This window comes from Toxotes jaculatrix, chromosome 2, assembly GCF_017976425.1.
Source record: "Toxotes jaculatrix isolate fToxJac2 chromosome 2, fToxJac2.pri, whole genome shotgun sequence".
Lineage (NCBI taxonomy): Eukaryota > Metazoa > Chordata > Actinopteri > Toxotidae > Toxotes > Toxotes jaculatrix.
The window spans coordinates 8174918-8194872 of NC_054395.1; the positions used below are offsets into that span (position 1 = coordinate 8174918).

Genomic DNA, 19955 nt, shown 5'->3' on the forward strand with positions numbered 1-19955 from the left:
TGCGCTGCCATTTGCATACTCATTCACCCCTCCTTGTTTATAAGTGAATAAATCCAACGCTGCTTGGAGTACAACAGCTGCTGCTGGGCCACTCACAGCAGCACTCATTCATACACATACATACACACACTCAATGGTGTTCAGGTCCCAGCTGCATCCTTGGCATTACTTTGCCACTATACATACTTATGTGCGTGTGTGTGCACATGCATTAATACTTGTAAATGTATTCTTGTTTCTCTGTACTTCTGTTTGTACTACTCAATCTGCATTTCTTTGTGTGCCAGTGCATGTGAAAGCATGTTTAACCACATGTACTCATGGGTCTTTGTGTGTGATTTTGTAATTTTGTTTTTGTGTGTGTGTGTGTGTGTGTGTGTGTGTGCGCGCGCTTAAACCCTCACCTTGGAGGTGTTGACTCGTCCCTCCTGGAAGGAGCAGTCGCTGGCATCCTGCGTGCACATGTGGCGATATTTGCACCAGTGACAGGGGAAGCTTCCATTAACACAGGACAGGCACCTGAAGTGAAAGGGAGAGCGTGAGGAAAAGAGGAGAGAATGAGTCAATAATCACGTTCAAAAACAGTCTGTGTCCTGTAGTGTACCGTCACGGCAATGTTTAAAACATCCAACATACAATCAAGAATCAAGAATCAAGAGTCTTTATTGTCATTATGCGAGCATAACGAAATTTTGCAGAGACTCCCGGCTTTAAGGCACACATATAAATAAATAACACAATACTTAAAAAAGAAGACTTATGAAAATATAAACAAAAAGTAGAGTAAGTAAAGTAAGTAAGTAAGTAATAAAGTGCAGTTAAAGTTACTCTTTAAATACAAAATAAAAGTAACTTTTCTATCCCACTCTCTGTTCACTCATATTTGTGGCTCTAATCTTCTTGGGAATCCAAGAAATCAATTTACTACTTAAAACAAATGACGAATGCAGCATAAACCTGCACCAGAAAAAAATATGAGTTAGAAATTTATAATTGTTTAATGTCAACCACATTCAATGCTTTTATCTAAGAACAAACCAAAAAGAAAATATGTTGCAACATGTAGAAGACAAACACAGACATGATCAAGAACTTGCTAAATCTGAAACTTAAAATGGTTCATTATAATTAGTATAAAATACACTGATGGAAACCCAGCCACCATGACCTGAATTCATCACAGATTAGGTACGATATGCTCAGGGAAAACTGTTGCCAAGTTAAATACAGAAAGAGTGGAAAGACAGATCAAAAGAAAACCTTCAACAGGGGACGCGTATCACACACTGACAGGCAGAGTGTGGACATGCATCACCACAGTCGCACAACATCAAATGTTTACGGCCAAATCTCAAGGAATCAGGCTGGAATGACAAGTGCAACTGCGGCCTCGTACATTAAGACTTTATTCCAGCTGTCAGCGAGGCCAAGGCGGACGCTGAAGACAGCCGAGAGAGAACAGGAAAGAATCCTTCGTGATCCACTCCTCTCTTCTTATTCTCCATGCTTGGAGGCTTAAAGTGAACTAAGCTGGCAGACCAAGATAAGCCTGTTTTTAAATACCATTTGTTTTTTTTTTTTCTTTTTCAGAGTTGAGGAAGGAAAATGGATATATACACATTCAAACATGGATTACCAGACAAAAGCAGGGCTCTCATGGCTACCAGAAAAAAAAAGCAACATAAGATTGTAAAAAGTGCAAAGGTGAGTTTTTTTTTATTTTATTTTATGTGAGAAGTTAAATTAAGTTGTTGAATAGTTATTAGCAATGCATTATTTTCATGGTGAAAAACAAGAAAGAAACCTTGGCACTTCATCCCTGTCAACGTGTTCTGCATGAACTAGATTTTATTTCTTTTGTTCAAATTCTCTGCTTGATCATAATTTCCTCAAGTGTTTTCATATCAGTGCTGCATTAAGCTTTCACTGTCAATCATCTGACACCCACAGGAAGAAACAGGAACTCTCCACTTACCAACCTTTATTATAATATTCTTGTCATTTTAATGTAGAGTGTCTTTGTTAGCTGAGTATGAACTTAAAATCAAGCAGTAACTTGGTTTAAAAAAAAAATGAAAACAAGTTACATGTTAAAAACAATAATTATAGAGACTGACAGAAGAACATGTTCAGTAACTCTAAACCTGATACTCTCTTCCAGCTGAAATAAGTCCCGGCTTCGTAATCCTTGCACCACTTCTGAACTGAATTCCACTTAACTGGCTTGAGAAAGCTCTAATTACATGTCAGTCCTCTCTCCCATTTACTGTCACTGTAGTCAATCAGACCTCCTACAACTCATCCCCTCCTCCACACACACACACACACACACACCCACCCACAGTCTCTGCTCTCCCACTCACATCCAACCTTAAAGGCTGACTGAAAACCTGTGGGGTCCATTGTATGCTCCGTCATCCAGTTATCACTCTCCAGAATGATTTTCACAATGTTGATGACTTCACGACAGTGTTAATACTATACTTGGTAGTGCTCATTGTACTAATACCTTGCTTCATTTTTTGGAGGAAAAGGATATTTACTTCCAATTACAGCTAAAATCTTTGAAAACTGGCTTTTACTTTGGAAAATGGAGCTACTGTCAACCCCTAATGAAAATGTTTTTGTGAAATCACCAACTGGGATTCCTCAAGAAACTCACTTCACACATTTCTTACACCTTCGTTGATAAGTTATTTTTTTCTTAGTAACATTGAAGGAATTAGTGATACAGGTCTTTGCCAGCTGGTCTTTGCTTGGTTTGACATTTTGGGAAATACATTTATTGTCTTTCTTGTGAAATAAGAAGATCAATACCCCTTCTATGTTTGTATGCTAAGTATCAAGCTACGACCAGAAGGCTGTTTAGCTTAGCATGCATGTTTTAGCCCATAGAGGCAGAAAACTGATTGAGTTAAATGTTTCATTTGAGAGGTTGCATTAAGGATTATAGTAAAATCTAATGTAAAAGCTATGCAGAGCCCACTATGGTACAATGCCCAAATCCATATTGTGACATATATTTTACAGTACTTGCTACTACACAAATGTACAAGTTGCTGATGTTTCCTTATCAGTGACAGACAGAACAAGGCAGTGATTCAGTCTATATCCTGTTAAAGAAAGTTCTCCAGTTCTAATCAGTTGCTGTCAGATGGGATTTTTCTTTGTAAAGAATGATTCTGGCTTGGAAAGAACTCCACCTAAAGACATTCAAACTTTTTAAGAGTAATGCCGAAGGAAAAAATAAATCACAATACCACCTTTACTGTTTGACCGAAAAGTGATCCCTGCCAAGTCTAGTCCAAAAAACGCCACAGTAATGAGCCACCATAGGGCTTTAAAACCAGGTCCTCCAAACTGAAGGACAACTGCTTAGCTGCTGCTGGAGAGACTGGCTTTAAACTGGATTTCAGTCTAATCCTTGCTGTCTTTTTGCCTTTGTCCTTGGTTTATTCAGATTTTTGAGGGTTAAATTGCCTAAATCACCTGTATTGGTGTGACAGACTGATAGACGGGTCTTCATACGGCCAGTGATAAGCTAGTCAGACAAGGCTGAACTGCAATGTGAGGTTTATAATCAATGCCAGTGGATTTCCATCGAAAGAAAGGTGGACTGAGGTTATGCTAACAGTCTGATGTTTGTTAGTGGAGCTGGTGAGCCAGTTCCTCCTCACTATTAACCCCGGGGTTTATCGATTTCTTGTTGCAGGGACACATTCGAGCACATTCACATGGGTGTGTATGCACGCTCGTGTCCGCAACTACACACACAGACTGAGACACACTTATACACACACGCTGTCACCCATGTTGACATCATAGCATTCCTGTGGGTCACCTGGGCAGTGGAGACTTGTTCTACAGTAGAGCTGTCAATGCCTGGACAACTGGCTTGGGTAAGTGGCTGTGCTGCTGCAATGTAGTCAATAAAATCCCCTGCTATTTAACAAGGCCTAGCAACAGAGCCGGGTCAAACGCCTTTTCATCTTCTCAGAGCTTTTGTTCTAGCAAGGCCGGATCGATGGAACAAAGCTGTTGATATTTGAGCAATGGGCCCGCACAAGCGTATATGAATGGAGTGAACGATCATATGCTGATTTATTTCTGGTCAATGTGGATAAAGTCACAGATAAAGCTGCAATTCTTTCCTAATTAGGAGGTTAGTCTTTTCTCTAATGGTCGCCAAAAAATGTCAACATGTGCCCACCCAAATCAAGAAGTTCACCGACACGTCTGAAATGCCTAATCAGTACTTGAAGTAGCTAAAGGAATGCTGTAATTATGATTAAGACCTCTGACTTGTTTGACATCATATCTCCCAGGCTTCTTTCATGTGAACAGTATTTAGGAGACAGATAAGACCAACTGTGCCATGTGATCTATAGGTAGGCCCCTTTGTGTTTTATCCAATGAAACTCCAGGGAGAACAGCAATAAAATGATGCACACACCATTAAGTTATGCAGCAGATGAACCAAACAAGAAGTTTAAATTCTCAACAGGGGACTCAGACTCATTAAAAGATATTATTACATCTTGTCACAGTGATGTCTAAAGTCTCAATAAGTGAGTCTCAGCCCTCAGTTTAATTAAACTGGGTCACATTCACTGAAAATCTGACCAACAACTGTTGCCACAAAATCAACATCAAGTACTGGACTCCGAACTGTTTCTAAAGAGAGGATGGCTGGCCTTTGAATGGGAGGCAACAGCAAACGGTCAGCCTGGAAATGAGAGCCCTTCCTGGGGGCCGGAGCGTGGGCTGGTCCCCTCCCTTGAGTGCTTCTTTTCACTGCATAGATTTCAGCCCTTTCATATTGTAATGGTCATGGTGGCCTGAGGCTGGGGAGCAAACCTTTTAGCTGTGTGGGACGCATTATTCCTGACACAATGGGCACAATCTCTCTCTCTCGTTCACTAACACTCTGCTTTATATCTCTCTTTCCCTCTTCATGCCTCGTTCTCAGTTGTCTTTTGCCTCTCCAGCTCTCAGGGAAACGTGAGTTTTCTTCCATGTCCCATTCTTCCCTCCAGCGCTCTCCCTCCTGTTTGTTTCTCTTCCTCTCTTTAAAGATGAATAATTCCTCCTCCCGCATGCTCAATTAAACTATTCCAAATCTCTTTTTTAATGCAAATTTCTAATATTGTAACAGTGTATGTAAATAGCTCGCAGTGTAATTTGCTGTGCCAAGTCTGTGCCTTCTGTCTCTACGTGCTCCTTCTGGCTGCGTGTGCACCTGTTTATGTGTGTTTACATGAGAATGTGTGTGACTGGTGATGCCGGTATCCACCATCAGGCATGTTGCGCGTGGCTGTATGAGGCAGCACACAAGCCTGGCTGGGTGCTTGCCTGCAGGCTGTTCTGCTTGTGCATCTGTGCTGATATTGTACGTCTGTGAGTCTGCTGTTGCGAGTCTGGGCCACACTTTAACCCGCCCACCACGCCCACGAGGAGAACTCCATTATCTACCACTGAATATTGCGACTCCTGCGCCCCGGCTTTCTACAGAAGGGGTCAAAGATTTTGAGGTGAAAGGTGACGGCAGAGGGGGAGCAGTGAATAATATGTGAGTTTATGTTACAGCTGCTGTGGTAATAGCTGCACTGTAGTTGTACAGTCCTGCAGAGTCCTGAGGGGGCCAGCGAAGCCAGCATCAAAGGCTTAGACAGCAGTATGCCTGTTTATGCAGCAAGGAGAAGAGGGCTGGTTAATCAAGGGTACAGAGCATAAACACACACGCCTTTGTTTAACTACATTCGTGGGAACCCACCATTGGCATCCCCAGCTCCTTACCCTAACCTTGACCGTCATAACTAAATGCCTAAACCCAATCCTTACTATAATCCAAGCTTAAACCTGATTATAATTTGAACCCCAAAACCAAGTCTTAACCCTCAAACAGCCATTTAAACTTGTGGGGTCCAACATTTAGGTGCACACAAAACCCCACAAGTACGGTGGACTTGTTGTTTTTGGACCCCGTGAATATAGTAGAACACATAGATGAACACACAAATGAGACAACACTTCCTGCAGGCACACAAATATGAACAGTGCTAAAACCGGAAACTCTACACATGTTCACACACACACACACACACACACCTTTACAAAATGAATTAGAGCCATTGAACTAGGCCTGGAGGCCCTGAGAAGTGGCCCAGGTGAGCTCTCTCTCCAAGCCCACTCCATTATGACCATCTCCACACAGGCACCCCGGCTAGAGCTAATTAACGGCCTATTACTATGCAGATATATGCAGGGCCAAGAGCAGAGCGCAGGCAATAAATGGGCTTGATGAACGAGAGTGGGGCAAGAAAAGGGTGGGGGTGGGGGGGGGGTGGAGAGGGCTAAGAGGGGTCGGGTGGGGGGAGGGAGCGATTGGTAAAGTGAGGAATGGGAGAAGAGAAAGTAAGAGAAGGTTGGAAGGCAGGAAAGGAAAAGAGGGCCATGGGGCGAGAGGGAGGGAGCCAGGGAAGGATGATGGCATGAAAGACAGCGAAAGCAAGAAAAGTGCACTTTCCATGGCTAATTACTAGTTGCTTGTAATGCTGGTGATCCAGGAATTAAAGGTTCTTGTCATAATTAGTAGTTTTGAGTTTTTAACTCTTGTCAGTGTTTTGGCGTTGGGACTTTTCTAGCCATCCGGGACCCTTCATAAAAACAGTGAGACTTCTTCTGTGTTTTGAAGAGATGAAACAGAGTCTAAATGTAGCTCCTCAGCCATAGTTTCTTAAATCCATTACTGGTCTATTTTCCTAATCTTTGTGGTTCTTTCGTTACATTAAAAATGCAAATGTGAGCCCAAAAAATAATGCTCTGTTCTGTCCTTTGTGTATTACATTGTGTATTGTATGTGACATTTGGCAAACATTTAGGAAAAAAAAAGAACAGTCAGTAGACACACTGTAAATACTAGTGGCAAGAATTTTCAGGATGCTCTTATTTTTTATTATAGGATGTTTTAAATGATGTAAACATTAGGGGAGGAAGTAATGCTGTCATCAATCTACAGTTGGCAGGAGAATGAGAAATCCACTTCGAGTATGCCACAGATGCATTTTTATTTGCGGTGTATCGACGCTAAGTGCAGATACCTAAATGCGAGACACGAGTCTGTGCCAGGTGGAAGAGAAAAGAGAGAGAGAGAGAGTGTGAGTGAGTGAATCCCACTCAGCGACTTCAGCGGAACAGCCAAGAGTCATTTAGGGAATGACATTTTATTTATTTCCATTTAACCTTTATTTAACAAGGCAGGTCAATTAAGAACACATTCTTCATTCATTATCAGGCTGATCTCGCTGATGCTCCACCTCTCTGTCGCCTCTCTGCCTCCCCTCTTTGTAAAAGTTCAACCGAAAATCTTTATCACTGAGATTAAAACAAAGCCACCGTTATGGCTGAACACCTGGAGGAAAATATCTATTTCTCTGACCAGTGTATTTGTGGCCTACATAGCAGGCCTACATAGAGGCTGGCAAAACCAAAGCCACTTTTTGTGCTGACATTAGCTCCTCTCTCTTAGTTAGCTGATAGTTCTCAATGAATGTGTACCTTGACCATTTCTCTCGGTTTTATTTCTTCATTCTCAGCTGTCTTTTGCCTCTTCAGCTCAGGAAACATGAGTTTTCTTCCCTGTCCCACTCTTCCCTCCAGTGCTTTCCCTCCCGTTTGTTTCTCTTCCTCTCTTTAAAGATGAATTATTCTTCCTCCTACATGCTCAATTAAACTATGCCGAACCTCTGTTTCAATGCACGTTTCTAATATTGTAACAGGGAATGTAAACAGCTTGCAGTGTAATTTTCTGTGCCATTCATTATGCCTCATGGTAAAGTTAGTAGTTAAGCTTTGACTATATTTTGTGATTTAAAAAAAAAAAAAATCTTGTACAATTTTACTCTTAAATGATAAACAGATTAAATGTAATGATGCAAGTTTCCTGTGAGTGAGTTTCCGTGAGTTCCCTCTTACAAAAAAAAAACAAAACAAATTAAAGTTAATGAGCTCCAGCTGAGAGCTGTTCTTACACCAAGCAAAGAATAACAACTACAACAACTTCCACCTCTGTGGCTTTTTTAAAGATATCATGCTGTACAAATAATATTTCATCAACTGAGGCAATATTGTAGATGGTAAAAAAGACTAAAATCTATGATTAAGTACAGTTTTCAATTTAAATGAGCTACTGTCTTTAACAAATTAGAATACTGTTTCCTATTAGAAGCCTGTGTATGGGGGTCTCTCGTTCTTAAATAACAGAGTCAGCTGCGCATATAAACAAAACTATGTGAAAACTGTTTTCAAACCAGCACTGAAAAGTCAATCAGTATTCCTATACTTACATTAGGGATAATTCATTTCCAAGGAACACGACTGATGTGTTTTAGCTTCCCTAGCTTGGCTGCCCTTCTAGGTCTTGCATGAATAGGAATCGATTTATTATTTCACTCACCAGTGGTCCCTTCATTGCTTGAGATTTAATTAAGTAATTGATTTGTAAAAAGCTTGAATACATTGAATAATGAATTAGCAGAGGTTGCATGCTGTTTTCTCCATTCCCCATTACAGGAGTTATTTTCAGGTCAATATTTTACTACTATTGCTTTTGGTAAAGAACCACAGTCGCTCCTCTTTTGATCACTGCTTTTCACCAATCTGAGTCTTGCTGTTTGAAAAAATCATTCAGGCTATTTAACTCCACCTCTAATTCAAATGTATTGGTCCAAAAAAATGTAAGTTTGAAAGTAAAAAGAACAAAACAAAAAACACTTACGATCGGTGGACGCTGCAGTTGTAGAACACAAAGTCCACGCTGGCAAACTTCTTTCCTGTCTCCTTCGACTTCAGATACAACTTTATTACACGCTGATCACCTACAAGGAGACACAAAACATCCACATCATTCAATCATCAGTGTTTTTTTTCCTACAGTTTTTTTTCCTATATTTCCATGGTGCATAAGTCATATTATCACTCAGAATTAATGTGTGGAAAATGCTAAATTTCATTTGCCCAATCCCAGGCAATGTATTCTGAAATATCAACAGACTCATTTGAGGTGTTTTTTTTTTTTTTTGTGTGTGTGTTTTTTTGGAGCCACAGTGTTTCTGCTGGAGAGTCAGCGGAGCCTGGAGCAGAGTCAGTGGAATTTGTGGAGAAGTTACTCGGCGGAGGAAACGCTTCAGTTGTCCATATATATTTATGGGTTTTGCTCAGTAAGTTTGTGAATCAGCAGTTTCTAATTTTGATAATCACGAGGAAATGGGCGCTGTTAAAAAGCATAATTTTGTGCTTCACACAGCTGAATGAACAAGCTGAATGAAGCATACAAATTATATTTGTGCAGCATCAAACAAAACTGCTCTACTGAAAAGCTCAGAATGAGCAGAACAAAGCAGACATCGCCACAGATATATGGAGCCCCAAAGTGTTCAGTAACTAAGTAATTATAAATAGATGTATGAATAAATTGTTTTGTCGCATTTCACGACGATGGTGTTGTCGCCCTTTTAGCCAATCATGTGGCCCCTGCCTCTGAGTCGTGACTGTTGAAAACACCACTGTCATAAAAAGTTAAATAAATCATGAAATGAAAGTGAAGTGTGAAATAAAAGTGTCACTGGAGAAAAAGAATTTCTGGCTTTCAGAAACAGAAATTGTTGGTTCATTCATGAATTTTACACAATTTATTCATATCAGTGGTTATTTCATAATCTTTTTTACTTATTCAATATCGAAAACTTTGGGGTTAGACACAGATATTGCTGCTTTTGGATTGTTATGAAATAAACATTTATGTTCATGCAGTATTCTATGAGTCTTATGGACGGCCTGTATTTTTTTTTTTTTTTTTTTTACCCTGGTCTCGTGTGATGGGGGCGACCTCTTTTGTAGAAGGGGACAGGCAGAAGATTCGTCCACTGTAGATGCGTCCTTCTGTCTCTACATAGTCCTCAAACGAGCAGTTGACTCCAGCGGACAGACTGGGAACATTCTGGGCCTGAAGTACCAGCTAGGAGGAAGGAGAAAAACAGAAAGGTGGGGGACAACAGAAATTTAAACCAATATACTTCAACAGTAATGGAGTAATAAGAGTTCTACTGCCCCACAGCAGAAAATGCTGCTCAGATATTTGGCTCAAAACTCACATACTCAAAATGATGGACAGATTGCAGGAGATGACACAAGAACAAGCTTTATTTAATCTCATTTCACTTCAATCTTACTCACTTTTCCTGTCCATCTTTCTTTCTTCCACTTACAGTACACACACTCAGACACATCTAAACACACATACACTAATACACCAAGACACACTACCTGCACTTCGGACATGGTGACAGAGACGGTGTCAGGTTGGACGGAAAGTCGGACGCACTGCTCCACTCTGGTGGTAAAACGCTGGGGTTCCTCTGCTCGCTCACAGCGATCCTTCCTCGAACATCTGGAGAAGGATAATATCATCTCCATTCAAAAACCTCACAGACACTGATTCCTTCAGATTTGTTTGGTATTATAAGTCCACACTAATCCTGTTGACTGGTAGTCCTTGTTTCGGTAAAACACGTTTTGTTCAGAATCATGAGTGTTTGGTCAAAACGTCAGCTCAGGTGCTTCTCAGTTGGGAAACAAAACTTCAACTTACTCACAAAGTTGTTGAAATTCCAGGCTGTTTGCAGTGCAGGCATCACTTAATTAATGATACACAGTATTTACTGAACAACTCCAGGATGCTGGGTTTCAGGCAGAGCTTCTGTTTATGGGTGGGTGCATGGATGCATGGAAATTAGAGGTAAATGAGGAAGGTACATATGAACAGCCTGTGCAGTCGGAGGGCTTAACTCAGAGGTAACTGGAATATATTTTGTTAATGTTGACATGAGAAAATTCAGCACTTTTTCAGTCGTGCTGTAACTGAATGAGACCAGTCTGGCCCTAAGGATCTTGAAATGTTGTATCCTGACAGCAAAATGTGTGTGTACTTGTACAGAATCTGTAACCAGAGCTTGCACTAGTCATAATTAATCTGTGGTTTACCAAAGTTTAAGAGAAGAGATGAATAATTCTAAATTCTTTTCATCCTCATGACATGAAAATGGTATATGGTATAGCTCGAAGGTCAATCATAAAGCCCAGTAAACAAACAGAATAATGCATTAGTTCAGGTGGAGCACATAAGCTGCACTTGCATTTGCTGATTAGCACCAGGTGTTCATTTATGCTTTACCATCAGTGGCTCATTCAGCAGCTGCTTGGTCATCAGCTGACTAGTAATGTCCAATCATGTTAATACAGGTGGTAATATTAACAATTGTCAGTGACTGCTCTGCTGATGCCTTCATGTCGACTCCATCTGCTGCCACAGCATACTCATCACTGCAACGTCCTCCTTATGTGCTAAGCCTTTGGTATCGTTAACTTCACTAATGTATAAGTACTGTATGTTTGTGAAAGGGATATCATATATAATTTGGTTATATAGTTGAATATAGCTTGGTTTAATCCTTAAAGCAATGCCTCTTACTGAATTAGCAGAATGAGATTACAGAATGCAGCTACTGAACAGAAAAAAGCTGATTTCCTAAGCACCACTAGCATCTTTAAGGTATTCAGATTGGCCAGCTTGATGCTGATTGGGAGTGTAAAGTGGTCAGCATGAGCCAAATTAAGAGCTCGCTAGGTAGTTGAACAACATCTGAAGCCCTAACCCCCACATCTTTCCCATGTTGGAATTGGTGCTGCTGTGTCCTGTGATCTTTGCAACTTGCAGCTGAAACTAATAACTCATCAAGCACAACCACTTTACGTGGTGATTGGCCACATGCAAAGATAAATGTGGAGTTAAAAAATATGAATTTTCAACTTTCTGTGACTTTTGGGGATTTTGGGCCCTTACAGGCAGCTAATTGTGGCATTTGGTGTGTTAAATCACAGACACAAATATAGTGCCAAACAGCTCTATATAATTTACTGGTTACTGTGAATGTAAATATGACTAATAAAATGGAATTGACGGGATTTCCTCAACTCTGTCCATCACAGTAGCAGATTATAATTAACTGCAGAGCAATCACTCAATGTGGCCACTGAAATTACTGCATGGAGACAACATAGTGAACGGTATATGCACTTACACATTGTGCAGCACACACCAGCCACAGTGAGGGTCTCCTGATCCCAGACAGGCTCCACAGGAGGTGTACTGCTCACAGCTCTCCACTGGTACACGTGTAACCTGGAAAATACATACACACACACACAGAGAACACGCAAATACACACACCTGGTTAATGCTGCACACAAACCCTGTGTACACCCCCTTCAAAGAGCTTATACCATAGTATAGGCCTAGTATAAACAGGATCTACCGGAGGTGTCCTGTGCCTGGAACATGAGATTAAAGGAACAAGCCCACTGTGACTATCAGAGATAAACAGCTCTGGAGGTGCTGCTTACATCTCCTCACCACTGCATACAAGGCGAGTCAGAGGGGGAAAAGTCGAGGTTTAAACACATGTAAACACACACATGGGTTAAGATTACACCCTCTGACAAACATCTCTCTGTAATATACTGTGTGCTGCCCACAGTTCTCCAATGGATCAAAAAAATACGCAAGAAAGCAGTTTATTTTGAGAGATACTAAAGACGATCTCAAAAAAGTAAATTACACAGAACTCTGACGGGAACAGGAATCTGAACACAATCCTAAATGTCTGGAGAACGCCTTTTCAGATTAAAACAGTCTGGACCTTATATTTACTCACTTACTTTCCATCATGTATAAATTCACATATGACAGGATGCCAGATTAACATTAACATCTGTGCATATCCCTTTTCCTGTTTCCATGTGATTCCTCAGACATGTATTGATGATGTCTCCCTTGTTGTTTAGAAAGGATTTGCTGTGGATTACAAAGGAAATGAAATGAACAGGTTTTACACATCAAGATCATTTCACTTGTAATGAGGGGTACTACTCATCTTGCGATGTCCTCAGGGTTATTTTGACTTGACACTACACATTTTTAGCCATGCTAGCAGCATGACCCTATGGATGGCAATGTCAGCTGGTCAGTACATGACTTTGGTCCAGACCATATTATCTCAACAACTATTACATGGTCTGCCATAAACTCTTGTACAAACATTCAAGTTTCCCTAAAGGATGCAGCCTACTGATTTAGGTGATTTCCTGATTTTTCCTCCTTCCATTCATATTCACTACAGGATGAACTGGAAAAACTTTGGTGATTCCCCAGTGTTTCATCTAGCCCTCGGTGTTTCAATATGCCCAATACTTTGGTTAAATATCTGTAAAACTAATGACACTCCAATCAGCCTCATGTACTCTGAGTTTAGTGCTGATTATCAAATATTAGCATGCTAACACGCTAAACTAAAGATGGTGAACATGGTAAACATTAAATCTGCTAAACATCAGCATGTTTGCATTGTAATTTGCACGAGCTTGTTAGCATTTAGCTCAAGGTCTAAAGTAAATACAGCCTAACAGAGCTGCTGGTGGCTGTAGACTCTTTAGTAGTGTTAATTAAAAGTCTGTGTTACAAAAAAGGGGCATGGAGTTTGAAAGACTGGGCATTTGCCAAGCAGGGAAGGTGTAACTTAAAGAAAACAAAAAATCAATTTGACGTGGGAATTGTAGGTTCCAGGATTTTCCGAGCTTAACCTACACTCAGGGCTAAAACTTAAGATATCTCAGCATCAATTTTTCCCAGTTTCTTAATCTGTCCCCTGTAGATCCCCAAATTTATGGATATGCATTAAAAAATGCAGAACTTCCCTTTTGAAGTCTCTTCTGCAGCAAAGAACCCATTCTGTCAGGCTGACTTTACTTTTACACATTCACATGCATGGCATCCTGCCAATATTCAGCTTTGATTTTAAGTAAATAAGAACATATGCTCTTTATGTGACCTTACAGCGGTCTAGAACTACAAATCATCATCAGAATCATGCACTGAAAATGGCAGCCGCAGTGCTGGAATGAAAAGTGAGCAGATAGGAATGACTTGACCTTCATTCACTCTTTTTTTTTTTTTTTTAAACAGAATCTTACACATGGCTGACAGGTTTCTGCATTACCCCTCATTAGAACATAAGAGGACTACCTTAGCTTAATGCCTGTGAATTCCTTGCAAAGAATATGCTATTGTACTTAACACCATTCAGATAAACATCGAGGATTACTCCTTTTGTCTGCTAAATCTCTACCGGCTGCCATCTGTGAGTCTGCATGACTAAGATAAGATGAAACTTTAATAATCTCTTTGGGGAAACCAGAGAACTTGGGTATTAACAAGGACATCAAACAATGCTGTCCAAATTTACCTGTCTCCTATACTGCTACCAAAAAAAAAAAAAAAAATAGATTCTGAGCATCTTGGGACACAGTGAATAACCATTTAAGAAGTCCACAGTTATCATTAAAACGACACGTTTTCTGCTGCTGTTTGCAGTTTCACCATCTGCCATCTGCCTGCACGATTATCAGGAAGCACATGTTATCTTGAATTTCACCCAGGTTGTAGAATACTCTAAAGTCACAGAATTATCCTTTAAAAGAACATGTTGAAATGCTTTAATCATGCCTGTGCATACTGAGGTTTTACTCTGCTCACTCTCAAATCTCCAAAATCTCCAGTATACAGTATCAGCATCTGTATGTTTTACCTAAGCTTGCTGGCTGCTGTTTGCCTGTGACAGGCAGATTGGCAGACAGGAAACTGCTTTAGGCAAACACACTCATCCACACAAACACACACCTGAGGAAAAAAAATGACTATTTGAAGCAAACTGAGAGTTTGAAACACGTTTTCTGGGGCAGTTGTTAAATACTTAAATACAGTGCTGACCACTCAGGACAAGTTCACATGCATGAGCACATGCAGGCGCACACACCTTCAGCTGCCTCAGTCAGGTGAAGTACGACATCAATAATGCTGCAGAGGCAGGGGGCACACCAGGTGAGCTGGAAGGTGGTGAGGGTGAATTCTAATGGAAGCTGCAGGCGCAGCAGCGTGGAAACCTTCAAAGAGGAGACTCTACCTTCATGTACCTTTTTTTTTAACTTCTCAATCTTCAAACAGTAAATCAGGTTCTTTTCATGCCTTTTGCCCAAACAACTGCTGCATGATTAAACAGACACAAGTGTATGTGTTGGTGTTCACGTCACTATATAGCTCAGAAATGTCCAGTATCCTTTAGTACCATCTTATGTCTCTCATCCAGTCAGAGTATTAGTGAACACTGTGGCATTTTACATTTGAAAACTCATCAGTTTCTACATTTTCTATTGCTCCTCTTACAGAAACCTTCACTTCCCAAGCTCCTCCTTTCATCAGATGACTCCCACTGCTGCCACCCTCCTGCAGAGCTGCCTGCTGGGATCCAGTTGTGGCTCCTGTAATCAGTTTGTATCTAAACGTAACATTTGAGGCAGAATTTTTCATTCAGTTTGTGGTGTGGTGAGTTCGATCGGTTTGTTGTGGTGCAACTCAAGTTTATCTTCTGATGTGAAAGACTCAGTTTTTTTTTTTAGAATTAATTGTACGTACACTTTGTCCACAACATCAGATCACTAACTTGTAGAGATGAAACAACACAGAAAGCACACTCTATCTGCAAACCGAGGAACTATAACAACATATAATTAATGGCTGGGTGTATATGCATCAGTGTATGTGGTGCAGTTCAAAGTCTAAAGCAAGAAGCAAAATTTTCTTGCAACTCAATTTTATTCTATTATGTTCTTTACTCTAGACTGAAACATTTCAACAACCTATTACATGGATCGTCATGAATCCTGACTCCCTGAATCTTCCCCCACCATGAGGGTAACATTTGTTGTTTTCAGCAAAATGTCTCATGGATGCATTGCTATGAAAGCATTTGTTTCACTCAGGATGAAGTGCAGCAGCTTTGGTGACATGGTAACATAATACCTGCCTAACATTAGCATGCTAGTGTTGTCACTGTGAGCGTGTTAGCATGCTGTCATTATTATTTAGCTCAAAGCACAGCGGTGCTTACCTACAGCCTCACAGGGCCGCTAGCACGGCTGGAAACTCTCATTTTTGTCATGAACAAACAACAGCGTCGCAGCCAAAACCTTTCACCAGCCTGGGAGCTCTGCCATATTAGCAAAGTGATTCCAGTACAAGTAAAAGAACTCCAGTGCTGGGATGTAAAGAGAGAATGACACTGACTTCTCACTGACTGATGTGGTTATGACAGTGTTTTAACTTTATTAACATGGGCCACTAGTAATAATATATCTGAGTGCCTGTTTCTTTTTTGCATTTGCAGTAGGGATATTGATGCTATTTCAAGCTACATCCCTGAACAGCTTCCATGCAAACAGCACAGCCCCCTATTTCATCCTCAGACTGTACATCTCCTCCTTCTGTGTCACTATGACGTACAGTTGGACACAATAGCTTATGGCAGATTCATAGCATGATAATAGTAACCTGTGTCTGATAAGTATTATAATGCTACCATTACCAGGCACAGGCCTCTTACAGGACACCAAATAGCAACAAATTGTAGTCATTACTTGCGCCTGGACAAATACCATGCTAGTAATACAGCCTATCTGATAGAGGGAGGAGGAAAAAAAAAAACATGTCATGCTCAAGCACAATAGCCAGAGAGAGAAGTTTATTCAATGGGGTTTTGTGATAGTGGGGCGGATGATGTATTCCAACAGAACAGTTCAATTATTGAGTTTTAGAAAACAGATAATGGGATGGGAAACGAGAGATGCTCAGCCAAAGACTCTTTGTCTTACTGAGGTGGCTGGGGAGCGTGTGCGTTTGTGTGTGTGTGAGAGACAGTAAGTAAGTGAGAATCACCTAGTTCTATTAAATATGGCATTTTCATCCCTGGCCTATTTGCTGCTGCAGAGGGAAACACATTCATCTGTGGACAGTGGAGGGAGGAGGGTGGAAAGGACAGGACCATAAGGAGGAGAGGTACATGAAGGTAGAAAGAATGAGATCACAGAGGAAAAATGTACACTTCAAACATTCATTTTAGTCTTCAAACTAATAATGGACAGTGTTTGTGGACCAAAAAATAGACCTTCTAGTGGGAATCAGATGCTTTTTCTTTTTTTGTCATGTTTCCAGAGTGGAGGAAAGAAGCAGAGCGGAGGAGATGACTGGGTGTGTGTGTGCGTGTGTGTTTGGGTTATTACAAATAAATAACAGCTACAAATGAGCCTCTCTCATTTGGGTCATGATAGAGAGGCTCTTAATTTGCCTAGTAGCAGATGAGAGGAAAGAAGGGGGTGTGGGTGGAAGGAGGGGGGGTCGAGATTAGGAATGCAGGGAAGGATGGATGAGAAAGACACGCAACTGTAATTGCGACTGATGTTTCATTCCACATATGGGGCCCGTGTGGTCCCAGCTAGTTGCTGCTATAGGCTCAGCTGTAATTGTCCCATCTGTATAATATGTGGGGGGGATATAAGGCGCTATCACTACACAATAGGTTGATGGATGGCTTATTCTGCCAGCAAGCCGGATTTTAAGGCTGCCATACAAACACACACGTTGCCAGCACCAAAACGCACGCAGATTTGCAATTTGCAGCAACATACATGCGCTGACGCAGAGGTATTTGCTCATAAAGATGCTCCGCATATGTAAGTTAATAAACTCTATGAACTTTAACATGCAGCTGTAAATTACAATTCAGTGAACACAAGGGTGCTCACACATATGCATAATCGCACAAACATGCACACAGCACACAAGTACACACACACACACTGAAACAATGAACGCTAGATGGTACACACATGACATAAATACACATTATTCTTGGCACGCAAATTATTAGAGGTTCTAATAAGACACACGTTTTCCTCTCAGAGGCATTTCTGTTTTTTCAAAATGTTCTTTTATTTATTTATTTGTCTGTCCAGGTCCCTGTCCATCCCTTCATTTCTGTCTGTGTTATGCTCTCATCTGTCTTGAATTTGGCTGGACAGACAGAAAAACACAGCAAATGAGGCCATAGATCACAGGTAAACACCAACAGAAAAAAAACATGGAAGAAACAGACGTAGAGTGGAGAAACAGAGGAGACATATAGACGCTTGTAAAGAGAGAATCTCTCTCTCATATTATCCAGTGAAAGTAAAATTCTTGTATTCATAAGCTCTGTAATCACCAGCTTGTATCTGAAATGTCTTTTTATAATGTGTGGGGTTATGTGTGGGACTATTTCTTGGCAAGGAGCAGTGAGTTCCTGAAGTTTCCAGTGGGTACCTGACAACTTCATGGTAATAAGCAAACGTTTTTCTAAGGATTTAACAAATAGGACATAACGTTGTATTACGTTCAGTTATTGAGCTTTAGAGGTGCAGATGTTTTACCTTTGAACTGAGCCAAGCCAGCTGTTCACAACAAGGGTGGTACCAATACTGTCATCGAACTCTTGAAAGCAAATAAGCTTATTTCCCCAAACTATGCCTTTATACAGAGTTGACATATAAACATGTCCTCTTAACTGCAGATATGTGCAGATATGTACATTCATGGTACTTTACACATACATTCAAAATTACAAGGGTACATATACAAAAGATGTAATACACACACACACAGTCACTCAGTACAGTTCTTTCACAAACCAACTTTAGCCCATTTCTGTGCTCAAACCTGAGTCATGCTGTTCCTCTCAGTCACAGTCTTGCTGTCTGTCTCTTTGATTGTCTCACAAATCACATTCTGATCAGCCGATCACTCAGCTCTCTGCCCTGACAGACAGACAGACAGACAGGCAGACAGACAGACAGACAGATAGCTGGAGTAGGTGTGTGTGTGTGCGTGTATTTGAGTGTAAATAAGGAAAGTACAAAGATACAGTATCATGTCATCCAAAAATATGCTAGTGCAATGTTAAATTTAAAACAGTCATGTTATTAAAAGACTTTTGACAGCACAGTACAAATATGATTCATATAATGATGACACAGCACAATAAAATCTAATATTTAAGAAGCCATTATGAATTATTTTCAGTTATTTGCCATCTCAACCTTTGCAATGCAATAATATATAATAAAATTTATTATATATCTTTGAAATAACAATAAAATATAGATATCAGATGCTTTGGAAATTCAACACTAATTGCCTGAACTGGATTTTGTGCAGAGGCAGTGTGTTGTGCACTCTCCAGTTTTTAAATTGACTACCACCATGTCCAGCACTCAAACCCTCACAGGAAAACCCCACAACACATCCAATGTGCTCCACACAGACTGCTAATGAGCACAGAAGCAAGAACTGCTATCAACACTTCTTGCAACACTTCCTCTACTGTTGTCAACTAAAGAAACAGCTTTTCTCTGTTTCAGAAAAAGCCAACCATAGAGCCTTTTCCCTCCAGAGCGACTCTTTACATCTACTTTGGAGCCACCACTCATTTTGGTTTATGCAGAAAAATGTTTAAGGAGGCCAGAGGTCATTAAAAGTCAAGTATTAAACTTCAACTTTAGACAGCAGCAGCCCTGAAGGACTTCAATGTCTTGCTCAGAGACATTTCAGAAATGATATTCACAGTTGTCTCCTGCTTGAAATGACACTGTCTTTGAGCAATAGTCTTAACAATCCTGTCAGTATAATTTCAGCTTGCCCACGCAAAACAACTGCTAAGACATGCCACCACAAAACACAACTCACCAATTAGCTGACGGGGCCAAGGGCACTTCCATTAGATTTCTGTATCCTTTCCTCATTACTCTCCCTGTCCCTGTCTTCACTAACATTTTTTAGCAACTTCAAAGTTGGACAAACACCAAAGAAACTGTTTTAAAAGGAGCACACGGCAGTCTTTTCTCCCTGACCTCCAAATGGAGTAAATGCTGAGTGAATTGAATATGAACCCTCTCTGATGTGGTGCCAGGGGTAGGGT

The 19955-nt window shown here is 40.6% G+C and overlaps 1 protein-coding gene across 1 annotated transcript in view; it reads right to left on the bottom strand.

Annotated features, from left to right (window-relative positions):
* LOC121192792 (plexin-A1-like) overlaps positions 1-19955 on the bottom strand; it is a 205640-nt gene that overhangs the window by 103581 nt on the left and 82104 nt on the right. Inside the window, exons 4-8 of the mRNA XM_041054679.1 lie at positions 12138-12238; positions 10324-10447; positions 9862-10015; positions 8777-8876; positions 405-519 (exon numbers count right to left, since the gene is read on the bottom strand). Of these exons, the coding sequence (XP_040910613.1) occupies positions 405-519; positions 8777-8876; positions 9862-10015; positions 10324-10447; positions 12138-12238 (594 nt within the window). The remainder of the gene's footprint in view (positions 1-404; positions 520-8776; positions 8877-9861; positions 10016-10323; positions 10448-12137; positions 12239-19955) is intronic.